Consider the following 14,855-nt stretch of genomic DNA (forward strand, 5'->3'; position numbering starts at 1 on the left):
TTTTGGATTTCTACCTGTCCTCAGGAGTGTTTGCTTCGTTTTTTTGCAGTTCTAAAACTGCCATGTCATCCTAGTTTACCTACAGCAGAGGCATTGATGGCTTATAGCACACAGGAGTTATTTGGGTTCACATTGAGGAAGTTAGCGAGCTTAAAGAGAAAAAATGTTTTCCACATGTTTTAAAGAAAAGTGTTTAATTTAAACATTCTTCTAGTTAACCTTGCAAAAAAGTTAGCAAGCGGCAAACTGGTTATATCACTAACGGTGGAAACATGGACAACATTAAAGCTCTCAGCATTTCATACAAACTCTATGCTTCACTTCTCGTACACATGCAATGCTCGCTATCCCTCCCAGCTGATGGTGAAATCTGAAGGCAGATGATAAAGTGACTTCTTCTATCCTTTGCATGTATTCTGTTCGACTTCTAAGTCTAAGTCCGACCTGGGAACTTTGGAGCATGTGCAGGATACCTACCTGTAGGCCAGTTTGGGGTCAATTGAAGTTTATGACTTCAAGAGTAAATCAATCCCCTGCATTATCTACTGTAGGTGTATTATTCTGATTTTGACTTAGTAAGATTTCAGTACTTTCATGCATTTTAAAAGTCCAAAAAAAGGTTTTAGTCAAGACTAACACAATAAATTGAGACTGCATGTAAACCTACTGACTCTGTCCACAGGGGCTTCCTCACAGGAACTTTAAGGATTTTTTTTTAAAATCTTCCTATTCTTGTGAAGTTTAAAGAGAATTTTTTTTGTTTTGTTCAGCAGTCATCATATTGTCATCTCGTTGTGAGACGTTTGCATTAGACACATTTAGAAGTCTAGATAAACGACTCGTACATAGTTTCACCTACGTATTGTTTCCCTATTACTTTTCCTCTTGAATCACTTTCCATCACTAACACAATCATGCTCTTATCTCTTCCCACAATAACTTGTACTTCTCTCCTATTGCCATTGCAGTTCCCCCACTCCATCATGGAGTAGGCCGTGCTCTTCGAGGGCCCTTTCTATTTCTCACGATTTGTTACCACATTGTCAGAGAAGTGTAATATGAGGTACAAAGTGTCATTCTGGATTCACTTTTAGGAGTAATGAATAATCAGCCTTTTTCTCTGTATCCTGTTTTAAACTGTTCGGCTGTGCAGGACATCTTGTTCATTGTTTATTGCTGCCTCTGTCTTGTTATCTAGTTTTCTGTCATTCTCTCTTATCTTGCTCCCTACGACTCTCCCTCCCTCTCCTGCTAATGGCTGTTTTAATTGCTGTCTGAGCACATTGTGCGAGATCTTAATTGTCCCCCATGGGGCTACTTCGTTACCGAGCAACAACACGCTCATGCGCGAATAAAAAGCCCTGCAAAAGAATGAAAATAGAGCAAATACTATGTACACGTGCCTACTGTGATTCATAGATCTGATTTAAGTTTTTTTGAGATGAAAACTAATTTCCCACACAGAGAAGAGGTGAAAGGTGAGGTTTCAGACGTGAGTTACGATTCACAGACACCACAGGGAATTGGACTGAGTCATATAATGTATTAAGTAAGGATGCTTTAAAGCTTTGGTGTGCTTACTTCAGACTTCAGAGGATGTTCAGACACACACACACACACACACACACACACACACACACACACACACACACACACACACACACACACACACACACACAGGGCATGGAAAAGATCTATACGCAACATTGTTCCTTAAAAGTTGGACGGATGGATAGATTGATAGATTGATAGATAGGGGCGGCAGTAGCTCAGACTGTAGGGACTCGGGTTGGAAACCGGAGGGTGGCAGGTTCAAGTCCCGGTGCGAACCATAATATGGACGTTGGTCTGGAAGCTGGAGAGGTGCCGAGCACTGCCGAGGTGCCCTTGAGCAAAGCACTGAACCCCCAACCGCTCTTGTGCGCTCCCTGCATTTCCCTGTTTCCCTCAGGAATCAATAAATTGTTTAAATAAATAAATCAAATAGATAGAAAAATTATCATTTAATGTTCCAGCTTTTGTAGTAAACCAGGATGCTTTTTAAAAAAAAATGTTTGTGCATAATGAACTGCTCACACTGTTAGTATCTTATATAGGTGAATATAATTCCCTGTTAGTCACGATTACTTGAACAGCTATTTTCATATTATGAAGTCTTAATGGCTGCTGTCCAAATATTTTTCATAGGAGGCTTTGTGAACCCAGCTCAAGATGTCATCGCACAGACTAACGAGGTTTGAACACATATTATGTGGTTGTTAAAGCAACATATCAGAACTATGTTAAAAAAAACAAATGATGACTGATGAATACATGATAACATTTTTTTCCATAGAGACGGCAGCATCCACTGATTGCTTGCTAACATAGCTGCTAGTGCAATTTATTTTTTAATATTAACTTTGTCACACAGGTTGGTTTAAATCAGATTTTTTTTTATTTATTTATCTTGTTTTACGACAGTGTCATGTGATGTCTCCTGGGGTACAAATCAATCATCTCTGTGCAGTCGTCTGTGTCTCACAGGTGTTTCCATCATCATGACAAAAATAGAAAAGAAAACCCTGTTGCAATCAATCAGAGTTTGTGGGCGTTAGCTTGACTAAAAGAAAATGTAATACCGTCCAAAATGTTGATAAATATTTCCTGCCTTCCTTGTAACATTTACAGTCTGTGTAATTCTGAATATGTTCTCTGATCCAGACGGTACAAAACCTTGATACTATATAACACATAGTCCTCCTGCTTTGAGCATGATTTTTTGTAACAAGTAGACAAAAACAAGTGTCGTATACCTCTCTCACATCCGCACACATCCACACACCTACAGTACACCTCTGAGCCGCCCACTCTAACAGGTATTGACATGTTCTTTTTCTTGCCCTGGCTCAGTGGGCAGCAGGTCGCGGATACTGGAAAAGCGGAGCTGCCCACACACTAGATATTTATAAGACCACAAATCACTGAAACCACAGGAATGTGCACTTTCATTTCCACTGCCAAACCTCCTGCCATGCAGATCACAAGGCAGCCACACAGCCCTGCAATCCCCACTGCACTACATCCTCCTTTCCATATTTCTCTGGCTTTGTCAACATCTACCTCTTTTCCCATTCGATCCCTCTAGTTGTGTCATTTTTTCCTGTTCTCTAGCTTTTATTACATGTACTGTATCTCCCTCCATCACTTCTCTCTGTCCCATATGAGTCACAGGTTGACTGACTCACAGGTGTTTGAGATCAGCTCAAGTGCTTTTAGAGCTCCACTGTAATGTATTGAGTGATGTTTGTAGTGATGTAAAGGGATAAAAATGAAAGGTCACATTTTATTTTAATCAATTGTTCAGCCTGCTTGTGACCACTTGAGCTGCACCTCTCTGAAATACTCTGCATGATTCATTAATTATCCACAGAAAGAGCATGCAGATATAGCCTTGAGGGTAAGTCACTGAGTTTGGAGTGATTAGTTTTAAAAAATGTAGATATTTATATGTAGAATAAGATACAAAATGTCATGAGAATACTTCAACGTAGGGGGTCAATGGATCCAAAAATGTCACAGTGCAGATTGGATCACGTATCTCAGGTCTGTTCATTTTTCCTAATTGGCCCCTTAAGATAATTATAATACAACTTTTCCAGTCTTTAGCTAGCCATGACGTTAACTGTGCATTTTAAGGCACAACAAATCAAAATGCATCTCCATGTATTCCGATAGGGCTGGGAATCTTTGAGTGTCTCACGATTTGATTCAGAATCCATTTTCGATTCAAAACGATTCTGGATTCATGATTCAAAGTCTGTTTTTGAATGAGTGCATACTTCAGGATCTACTCCAGTCATCTCTGAGACTGGCTGAATTTCTTGCTGCTCCATTTGGCTTTCTACTGAGTTAAAGAGCTAGCCTTAGCACTTAGCAAGGAGTGACTGATTAGCCCAAAAAAATATTGATATATTTTGGGAAGTTATGAATCGATTTAAAACCTTAGAAGATGAGAATCTTGATTTTTACATTAAACGATTTTTTTTCCCACCTCGATGTTCCAATCATTTTTCTTTTCCTCAAATTTCCTCACTACATGAACTGTTGCTTCAACTGCAATAAAGCTTTCGGATAAAGCTGATCTCCACTTTTAGTCAGAGTGATTTTAAAAATCAACATCTAAACAGTCTGTGATGTAAACAGCTGAAGCACGTCAATAACAGTATTAGTATCCCCAAGTTTTCTGTTATCTACAAAAACAAGTTTTTCCTCTGTGATCTTTGACTGTGTTGATCACACAACATATGCATACTGTTCACTTAGCCGATGTGTGTGTCTGCGTGTATCTTTGCAGAGTCTGCTCCTGCAGCACGCGTTGTGTGAGTCAGACAAAACAATGGAAAGTGTGCGTTTAGGGACTGAATTTTCAGGTTTTCCTTTAAACAGATACAGCTCTGTCTAACAGAGTTTTTGTTCTGTGGTGAGGTTTAGCATAATGATACCAGTGATAATGTGCTGATTGCTGTCACCTTTAATCACCAGATGATACCTGCAGGATAAAAGCAGATAAGCTGAGAGTGAACTGAGAGACGTGGAAGCAACGTTGAAACACAGCTGCAAACCTTTGACTTTCACATTTCCCTATTCGGAAACTTTTTGCATTGAAACCTGTCATGATAATATTTTGGACAGAAAGGGTCATGAAATACAAGCTGCAAACAAAGCAGTGTTTAAGGCAACATGAAGGTGAAATAATGTATCTAGTTAAATTGGCTTTGCCAAGATCTACCGTAAATAACCCAAAATGTCGACTTCTCATGTCCCACATTAAAAGTCAGAAGCACAAGCTGTAAGACCACGCCCACTATTTGTATTCACTGCATGTAGTACCGGTATGTGCTGCACTTAATGCTTGATTTTAAATTCAAATCCAAAGTCTTTTTAGAGTGACAGAAAATGCAGTTTTGCTTTCTTCATGCAGGGACTAAATGCTGTTTCTTTCACTTATTTCTAATGTTACACACAATTAAAAAAGTAAGCCACTTCTAAACGAATGACTCTAAACTGCCATCGTAATGCATTTCATCTCCTGCTTTAATTCAATATGAAAGTAGAACTCAGTTAATGTTATTATGCTTTAAATGGCAAACATTCCTTTCATAACAGCTGCAAGGACATGATGTTTTTTTTTTTTTTAACCCTGTGGCTTCATGTGTACCCACACAGAACTTTCTCTCTACTTCTTGTTGCAGTCCTTGAGAGTTTGAATACTCGTATAACATTTTGACTGCTCTCTACTGTGACTTTTTACCAGCATTCATTCCTCAGGGTAGTACTGTGTTTCCAGTTCCAGAAAAAAAAAAATGGTTCTCCTCTTACCTTTGTGCGTCATAAACAAGAAAAGGGGGGAAATGAAGTGTCAACAGTTTGATGCTTGGCGTAATTGAACACCACACGTCTCCGGTGAAGACTGGGGTGTCTCTGAGGTATGTTTAGAATATGTGGGTGACATTCTGTTGATTTTAGTCGCTTATTAGACTAAGAGATTAATCTTGGTGTCAACATGTATGCTGATTCGTGGCAGCAGGGGGGCGTGTGGGATGAGGGCCACGACTTCCTGTGCCGCTTTTGTCAGCTGGTAATTATCACCCGAGACGATGTGTGACCAGAACAGGGGATCCATGCACAGGTTTAATTCATTGGTGCTCATATGAAAGGCCATTTCAGGACACCTTCACCCCCCCCCCCCCCCCCCCCACCCCCCCAACTGAGACATCCAACAACCAGGTTTTAAAGTCTGCTTGTGTCATATATCAGTCTCCCACACTGTCCTCCTTTTTTCAGCCACGTTTTCCTTTTCCCTCTCTCTGGGTATTCTGGAGCGCTCTGGGCATGAGATTTTGGGAACGGCGCTCTCCCCTCGTCCTCCTCCACAACTCTCCTTCCTCTTCATGGCTCCAGAGCCGAGTTCCTGACATACCAGACAGAGTGAAGAGTCTCAGATGGCCATTCCAAGGGCTTAGTGGAAGGAAAAAGGGGATGAGCAGAGCAGAGATAGACAACAGGGAGATAAAGGCGTCAAAACAAAGCACATAAGCAGAAAGGGGAATTCTCCTCCACTCTTCAGCAAGTTTTTGTTAATGTTATGAACAGAATTCGCTCTGAAAAGAGAAACAAGTAGACGACTAATTTGAAGCAGGAGACGGAGTGGATCTATTCTGCAAGAGGAAAACAGATGAGACTCGTTTTGTTTTTTGATGCACAGTGAAGATTTGTGTTTCTTTTTTGTTTCCCATACTTGACTGAGCAAACAGCATGAGGCTTCATGTCAAAAATACATTCTGTTGCAGAATCTGGCAACTCTTTTATCCCCGTCTAAATCTCCACGACGTAAATACTTCAAGCCTGTATGTGATGTGACATTGTGGGTAGATTTACTGTCTAGTTCAACATTAAATTGAAGCCACAGTATTGATGATGTCAGAACAAATTATTCATCTTTAATTCAGTCACACAGTAAGTCAGTACTGGAACATTTGATTTGTTAACCATTAATTACTTTCTTTACGCCTCACTTTTTCCTTCTCTCTCCCCTTCGTCTTGTTTTTCTCCTCGTGTCTCCTCACAGTGTGTCGGTCACTCGTTCCAAAGATATGCCCTCTTTCGGCCCCCCAATCCCAGAAGGCGTGACCTTTCCCAAGTCGTCTTTGTTCCGGGACTTCCTTCTAGCCAAGGTCATCAATGCAGAAAACGCTGCCCACAAGTCGCACAAGTTCCGCGCCATGGCCACCCGAACGCGCCAGGAGTACCTGCGGGACCTGGCCGAGCGCCACACCACCAGCACACCCATCGACCCGTCGGGAAAGTTCCCCTTCATCTCACTGGCCCACAAGAAGAAAGAGAAGACTCGGCCGTACGGAGGGGCGGAGCTTCGCAGCCTCGGGGGAGTGACCTGGCCAGTTTACGTTGAGGATCACAGCACAGGAGGAGAGCTGGAGGCTCTGTTGACTATGTCGAATGACTTCCTGATCCTTCTGGATCAAGAAGCGAAAGCTGTGGTGTTCAACTGTGCCACCAAGGATGTGATTGGCTGGACCCTGAGCAGCCCTGCGTCTTTGCGGATTTTCTACGAGCGGGGAGAAAGTGTGTCTCTGAGGAGTATCGGTAACAACACTGAGGACTTCAAAGAGGTGGTCAAACGTCTAGAGGTTAGAAAACACACTCATAAATACACTCCATACTTTTTGACTGATGTTTAATGATGACATTTAAAAAAAAAAAAAAAAAAAAATAGCTTAAATAGTAAGGAAACAATTCAAATGTATGTGAACTGCACACTTCATAAAGTGTGAGCTTGGTGTGTTTTACAGATAATAAAAACAAAAAGTGAAACACTAAACAAATAATTGAAAAAATACTTAACACCAATCAGCCATCACATCAACGATGCAATCTAATGAGACTCAATAAAACAGTTGCACCATCATTTCTACTTTTATGAAGATTCTACATTTTCAGTTTTTGTTATCATGACAAAAACAGGAGCCGCTTAGAATGATGTCAAATAGCGGTCCACTTCCTTGTTTGTGAGCGGTTGTGTTCACATCTTGAGTACTGATGAATCGTGCCCGAAACCAGCTCTTCAAGCAGACTCGGGCACGGTACCCGAGTACGTTTGTGTTCACACTGATCAAATAAACCGCACTTTGGGGTCAAGCGTACTCTGATCCGGTTCCTGGGTCCCTAGTGTGAAACCACCCTTAACACTCACGTTAAAAATAAATAAAAAGTAGAATCATCTTTCCATAAAAGTAGAATTTACGCCAGAATTGTTGTGTTGAATTGCATAGGGGGTCGGGATGTTATGGCTGATAGGTGTATTAAAATTCAATACACAACTTAAAAATGGCCTTGCACCAACCCATACAACACACTCATGGACTTTCAGTCCAGATCTAATGATCTAAGGCTTATCTCTACGAGAGCACACACACAGAATCATACATAAATGCATGAACTAACAGTTTGAGAATTAAAGATAATCCCAGAGTACTCCCTCAAATCAGCAGGCAGTTAGTTTCAGAGAACGCCACCATAGTGACTAATGTAAACCTTAATGCACCTATACTATATTTTGACAGCTACAGTATGTCACAGCTGAGGGTCCACAGTCAAAGGGAATTGACATGATGTAGTATATCAGTGTCAATGGAATTATTTTGGTCTCAATACTAATTCTGCTAAATTACACCAGACTGCTTGTTGTTGTTGTTGTTGTTGTTGTTGGGAGTCTCCATGGAGACGGCAAATCAATAGATTAAGATGTTCAATGGCCCACTCGCGGTCCCTCCCACTGCTCACTGTCAGCTGCCAGTCTGCCAGAATGACAACACTTTTTCTTTTCTGTCTACATGCCAGAGTTGCCGCCTCATTATTTGTCTTTGGCTTATTGGAGGAGTTTCATAAACACCTCTGGACAACATACTCCTAATGGCTCACACACCTACACATGCAGCCAAGTGGTGATAGCTCTTCCTTAGCTGTTTCCATGGAAACTAGGCTGGGAAAAAAAAAAGGTGTTTTCTTATGTAATCATCAGTGCTTTAGAATGCATTCATATCCCCAGCGTCTCCCAACCTTCAGTGTGTGTGTGTGTGTGTGTGTGTGTGTGTGTGTGTGTGTGTGTGTGTGTGTGTGTGTGTGTGTGTGTGTGTGTGTGTGTGTGTGTGTGTGTGTGTGTGTGTGTGTGTGTGTGTGTGTGTGTGTGTGTGTGTGTGTGTGTGTGTGTGTGTGTGTGTGTGTGTGTGTTTGATGGTGTTTCTCATGTATTTATGTAACCTGGATTGAGTCCACTGTCTTTGAGCTGCACACATGCATATTATGATCAGACACACGCATCGTATTTGGCTCAGGATTCAGAAATGTCTCACTTTCATGTTGCATTTTATGCATCTGGCCTTAATCTTCAATCGTTTGGACTCCTTCAGTGCCAGAGAGAGCAAGGGAAGTGGCCTTGGGCCCTTCGCTTTTCGGAACTCCTCTCTCCCCCCCCTATCTTTCTCTCTCTATCCCTCCTCTCTCTTTTCCTCTTGTTTTCTTTTTATCATGTCTTTACTTTCTTCTTTCTTGTGCTCTCTTCCTCTCCCACGCACACATTCAGAAACATCACAGAGCATCATAATTATTCCTCTCAGGTGCACGTCTGCAGTATGATTTATTCACACTTTCTTGTGAGTTTGACTTCTATAGACGCCCTGTTCAGAAAAAGAAAGAGAAATCAAAGGTGCAATGAAGTCATAGGACGCCTCAGAGAGAGAGAGAGAGCGATGCGATGTAACCAACCGTAATGTAAAAGTCGTCAGGAAGGAGGATTGATTTTACAAAATCCTTTGTCCAATCACTGGTTATTGGACAGTTGACCCTGTCTCAGATATTTAAACATGTTCTTCTTTTCTACGTCACTGCTTGTGATAAAGATGTGAGGCTTCTTTGTAACATCCCCCGCCACACCTGAGCGCATAGAGACACATGGTTAAATGAAAAACATGACATTTAAAAGTGTTTCTTGTAAACGCTTCATCTCTGTGCCAACACCGTCTTAAGTGTTACAGCAAAAGACACCATTGTAATCTGTCGAGTGTGTGTGTGTGTATGCGTGTTTGTGTTGTGTTTCTGTTTGTCCATGTAGAAATGCATGAGCGCTCCCGTCAAGTCAAAAGGTTTACTGCTTATATTGTAGTAATACATATTAATTCATGGACATAAATCTCTGAGGGATCACTTAAGTTGTTTTACTTCTTAAACATAAAAGAGGAAGCTTGTGTACTTACGGAGTGAATTAATGCAGATCTGAAAATATGCAGATTATGACATTATTAGTTCCAGCACTCTATTAAAAACAACTTCTCCTACATAACAATGTGCTTCAGTCTTCTTTATAAGTTGATTTTCACCTGATTTTATCCTCCCTTATGTTTCTTTTTTTCCCCAACCATGTCCCCATCTCTCCTTTATTTTATCCTCCCCACCTTTTTGACCCATTTGGTTCCTTTTCATCTTCTCTCCTCTGATCATTGCTGTCACTTCCTCTTCCATCTGTTTTTGGTGCACCTCCCTGCCCTCCCTCTGTCCAGTCCCTGACTAAGGGCTGTGAGACATCAGAGATGACGCTCCGTCGAAATGGCCTGGGGCAGCTCGGCTTCCATGTGAACTACGAAGGCATCGTGGCTGAGGTAACTGTCTTTCATTAACTGTCAAGAAATTGCACTCTAAAACAATCAAGGTTATGGGATGAATTTTACATAGTAGATGCGAATCAGCTTGATCAGCTTTAGTCTTCCTTTGAATCAGATTTGTTTCTGTTTTAAAGCTTTATGTGTTTACTACTTATAAAAAAGAGAAAGCAGATTACTACTGAGAGAGGGAAGCCACTAGACTATCTTACTCTCTTCTTTAATAAATCAGGGCCCATCTCATAAAACAGTCTCCTTGTTAATTTGTTGGAAGTGCATGCAGAGAGCTATTCATCTGTTGTTTTCAAAATTGGCCATCATTTATTCAAAATTGGGCATAAATGTAACTGTAATAAGTAAAAATTAGCACTTACAGGGTTACGTTTAAATCGACATATAACATTTTTTGTGTCTCTACTTCCTACAGTACTGTGCAGACCACACTTGTAAACTATGGATTACTATGGCTGTAGTTTTTTTTTACTTTTACATAATTTTTTATATCTCTAATTTGTGTTTTATCGCATAATATCACAATATGATAAGCTAGGCTCAGGCTGTTACTTATCTGTCATGGTTTGCTGTAATTAACACAATAGAAAAAAAGGAGAGGTATTTGTTTATTTCAGTGGATAAAACTACCTAAAACACTTGATACATTATTGCCACAGATAGACACTTTGCATCTCACATCTGCATCTGTTCAATCAAAACTTTTATTACAGATTCAGGGTCCAGATAAGACAACACAGAAGACTTAAAATAAACAATCAAACGTTGTATCTTTCAGGTTGAGCCGTACGGTTACGCCTGGCAGGCAGGGCTGCGGCAGGGAAGCAGACTGGTGGAAATCTGCAAAGTAGCCGTAGCAACGCTGACACACGAGCAGATGATCGACCTCCTGCGGACATCAGTGTCCGTCCGTGTTAGCATCATCCCGCCGCATGATGACGCCACTCCACGGAGGTAGGTTTGGATGGGCAAAGTTCAACGCTTTAGTGACTGTAAGATCTTGTGCTAAAAGTCTTTTCATTTGGTTGTGAGAAAATACATACGACTGAATTACTGTTCTTTCATACCAGAAGTTCAGCAATATCACAAGATGTGCCTGACTTCAGAATCTATTTAAGTCATTTAAAAGTACAGATGAGTCTCTTAAATTAGTTTATTTGGATATTTAAAAAGTCACAAAACCTTATTTCAAACCTTATCTTTTCCTGCCATGAAATAAGAAAAGCTGTCTGATTCCTCACTATGTGTCACAACCTTTCTTCTTCTCCTACAGGGGCTGCTCAGAGCTCTATCGTATGCCTGCGTCCGAATACAAGAGCAGCAGCAGTGATAGCGGCTCCTTTGAATACAAGTTCCCCTTCCGCAGCAACAACAACAAGTGGCAGAGGACATCCAGCAGCCCCCAGCAGTCGCTGACTGCGTCACCACAGCCGCACCAGCCCAACCGGGCCATCAGCCTAGGCAGCTCAGTGGGTAAGACCCTGTCAGCTGAGAGGCTGGAGAGGGGCGCAGTCATCCCACGCAGCGTCAGCAGCGATGGCCGACCCCTGGACCCAAAGAGGTCAGATATCACTGAAGATGGATTACTACAATAGAATGTGTTAGGTCTCTGAAAGAGTGAAATACTAGAGTGTGATTATTTGTTTGAGCTTAAATTACAGTAAATTGTGTGGGTTATTTTTTCTGCAAAGCACACAAGAGTCTGCTCTGGGTATATGGATTTATTTATTTTTTCATTCAGACTGTGTGGGAACTGTCCTCACAATGTAGCAATGTTTAAAACATTTTGCACCTACAAAGCTTGACTGCTTATTTCCTCTTCCTTTATTTCTTATATGCGCCTGTCTCTTTAAATTCTCACACTTCCTATGTGTCTGTGTGTTTGTTCATTTGTTTACCAGGATGTCTCCAGGCAGTGAGAGCTATAGCCTGGCCTCCTCCATGGCACTGGGTCGTTCGCCTCACAATCGCAGCTCGCCAAGCAACCTGTCATGTTCCACTGATGCCTCTGGAAGCTCAGCTCACTGGAGACAGAAGTCCATGCCTGAGCAGTAAGGAAGCCAGGGGGGGGGGTTGTGTTTGTCTTGAGACTGGCTTTGTTTCAGAGCATTTCTTTATGCAAGTTCTCATTTATTGTACTGGAAAACCGTGTTTATGTAGGATTACACAGAAGTTTTTTTTGCTGTTTTACTGTGTCTTTCAAAACACAGTTACAAAGTCACAAATATAGCAAATTAATTAGAGAATACATCACAACATAAGGCAGAGCTTTAATACATCTACAAGATTGCTCATCTATACAGATTAGTATTGACTGTAGAAGATGTTTAAAACGGTCACTAGATTAGGCTTCTCTAGCTTCTTTTCACACATTTCAGGACAGCCCTCCCTCGACATTTTCCAGAGGTGCCCTTTCACTCATGGCCATATAAAATCCCTGCCCACTTGCTTGTGGAGATGATTCCTAAATACCTGCTGCGGTCACAAATCTGCTCACCCTGACTTCTCGCTCACTTTTTTTCTTGGAGGATGGCAGGAAAAATTTAGATCAAGAGCTATAAAGAAAAGGTGCAACTTGTCCTCAAAACATCTCCGATCCTTAATCCATCTCAAACCTTTGGAATTGAAGCTCCTTTTACACATGCATTGTCCCATAAATGCACGAGTGTCTGAGTGGATTAAAAGGCATTTGGCAAGCTAAGGAACATGATGATCAAAAGTCACATACTTGGAGATGATATTGAGATTCTTAGTGGTATGTTTAACATTTTATTAAAAGAGCCAATAGACTTAAACACATGCTGTGGTAAAGTTATCAGGTTTAATTAAATAAAAGTCTGCTTTGTCACAGTTTATGAGGACACAATTGGGTGACATCATTTTTTATGGGGCAGCTTAACAATAATGAAGGGAGGACAGTTCATTTGAGCGCTTTGGCTTGGCAGCTAAATAGATCTGTGTTTCATCGGCATAGCAGCGTAATTATACTAATGGTAAAAAAACACATTTGTTAATCACCTTTAAAGTGATTAAACTGCTTTTCTCTCTCTCTTTTTTGTACTTTTTATATTGCTGTCCTTGTAGAATTTATTCATGCAAGCGTTCAAGGAAACAAAAGTCAATTAGTCTCGGCCATGTTTGATTGGTTTTGTTCTAATACTGCAGTGCTTGGCCTGTGAGTGGATTCATTTGACAGTTGTAACAGTGTATGACGTTAGTGTTGGAGACTGAGGTAATAGCATTTGTGTGTCTTTGTCGATGATAATGCTCTTGACAGACCGTCTTTTTTTCCCCACCCACTGCATCCTGTCTGAAAATGTATTATGTTTCTAACTCTTGGATTGTGTCATTTCTAGCTCTGCATTTTTAATCAGTGGAAACACTCATTTAAAAGCCTCATTTATTTATTCTTCTTTTCCTGCTTGTTTCTTCGTTTGCCAGGTTTGCAGCCCCCCGCCACTCTCCAATGTCCGGGGAGAGGCGAGAGGTGGTTGGAGAGGGCGTGTCCAGCGGAAAGTCCACTCCCAATTGGTCGAGGATGGATGAAGGGGGAGGAACTGAAAGAGGCTCAACAGGTGAATTAATCTTGTGGGGTGCAGGGATTTGTTATATTTATGTGATTTTTTTGGGGGGGGGGAAATGCACGGGGCTCATCACTCTTGAAAGGCATGGAGAGAAAGTGTGTCCTCAGAAAGTTTGGTTTATTAGGGTTTCCATTAACCGCAGAATTGTTGCAGCTATTATTCATGGGCTCCATATATCAGTGATGTAATGAGACCTCGTGATTCAAATGTGGACAATTTAAATTGATCGAACAAAAAAACAAAGTTCCATTACACTTTTTCAATCAGCAGATGGCGCTATCTGCTTCTGGCTTCCCATGTTTGATGTCTATAGTTTCAGATGAGAGTAGACTGGGAGTGAAGATTTAAAAATGGCAGGTATCCTGAAGAGTGTGTGTAGTGTTTGTGTGTGCCTCCTCTGCTGCTAACGACAGTTTTTCCACAGCTGAGATAGCGACTCTGACAGCTTCCACACTGAACAGAACTTTTCACCCCGCTGCTCTCCCTATTCCCCCCCCCTGCTCTTCCTCCTCCTGCCTTTTCTTTAAGCCGTGAATTATATTTCCATCACTGAGAATACCTTAATGTCTCTGCAGATAGACAAGGAGGTGGAAAGATAATGAGAGGCACTTTTCACTCTTTTCTGAGGTTTAATAAAAGAGAAAGATAAAAGGGGAGAAATTCCTTTTTTTCCTGTCAGCACAGTTTGCCACCCTTCTCTTTGTGTGCCTTTCCTTCCTTCCTAGCTTCCCTCCCTTCCTCCATTCAGCCCGTTTCTCACTCTCTATTTGTGCTTATGTTTGCCTCTCATTCATCTTTTTTATTCTCCTGTTCATTGGTTTTCATTTAATTACAAGTAGCCTCCAATGAAATGTTTTTCTGGAGTTTTCCTTTTCTTTTCCAGCTCGCTCTCTGTGAACCACAAACACTCCTCCTGCCGCTCCTCTGATTTTTCAGCAGGATGTTTCTCTGGTTAAATGTTTACCAGCCTGCTCTCTGCCGTGCCCTCAACCTGTTCTTAACCGCCACAATCACAGAGGAAAAACCCAGAGCTCTCATTTTGTGG

The 14,855-nt window shown here is 41.3% G+C and overlaps 1 protein-coding gene across 5 annotated transcripts in view; it reads left to right on the forward strand.

Annotated features, from left to right (window-relative positions):
* The window catches only part of sipa1l1 (signal-induced proliferation-associated 1 like 1), an 83,685-nt gene that overhangs the window by 54,448 nt on the left and 14,382 nt on the right, over window positions 1–14,855 (forward strand). For all 5 annotated transcript variants that reach the window (XM_020628022.2, XM_065963509.1, XM_065963506.1 and 2 more), the window contains 6 exons: window positions 6,611–7,190; window positions 10,116–10,214; window positions 11,005–11,180; window positions 11,500–11,787; window positions 12,128–12,277; window positions 13,668–13,801. In XM_020628022.2, coding sequence (XP_020483678.1) covers window positions 6,611–7,190; window positions 10,116–10,214; window positions 11,005–11,180; window positions 11,500–11,787; window positions 12,128–12,277; window positions 13,668–13,801 — 1,427 coding nt within the window. The remainder of the gene's footprint in view (window positions 1–6,610; window positions 7,191–10,115; window positions 10,215–11,004; window positions 11,181–11,499; window positions 11,788–12,127; window positions 12,278–13,667; window positions 13,802–14,855) is intronic.

The sequence above is a fragment of the Labrus bergylta genome, chromosome 15, assembly GCF_963930695.1.
Source record: "Labrus bergylta chromosome 15, fLabBer1.1, whole genome shotgun sequence".
In the NCBI taxonomy this organism is placed as follows: Eukaryota; Metazoa; Chordata; class Actinopteri; order Labriformes; family Labridae; genus Labrus; species Labrus bergylta.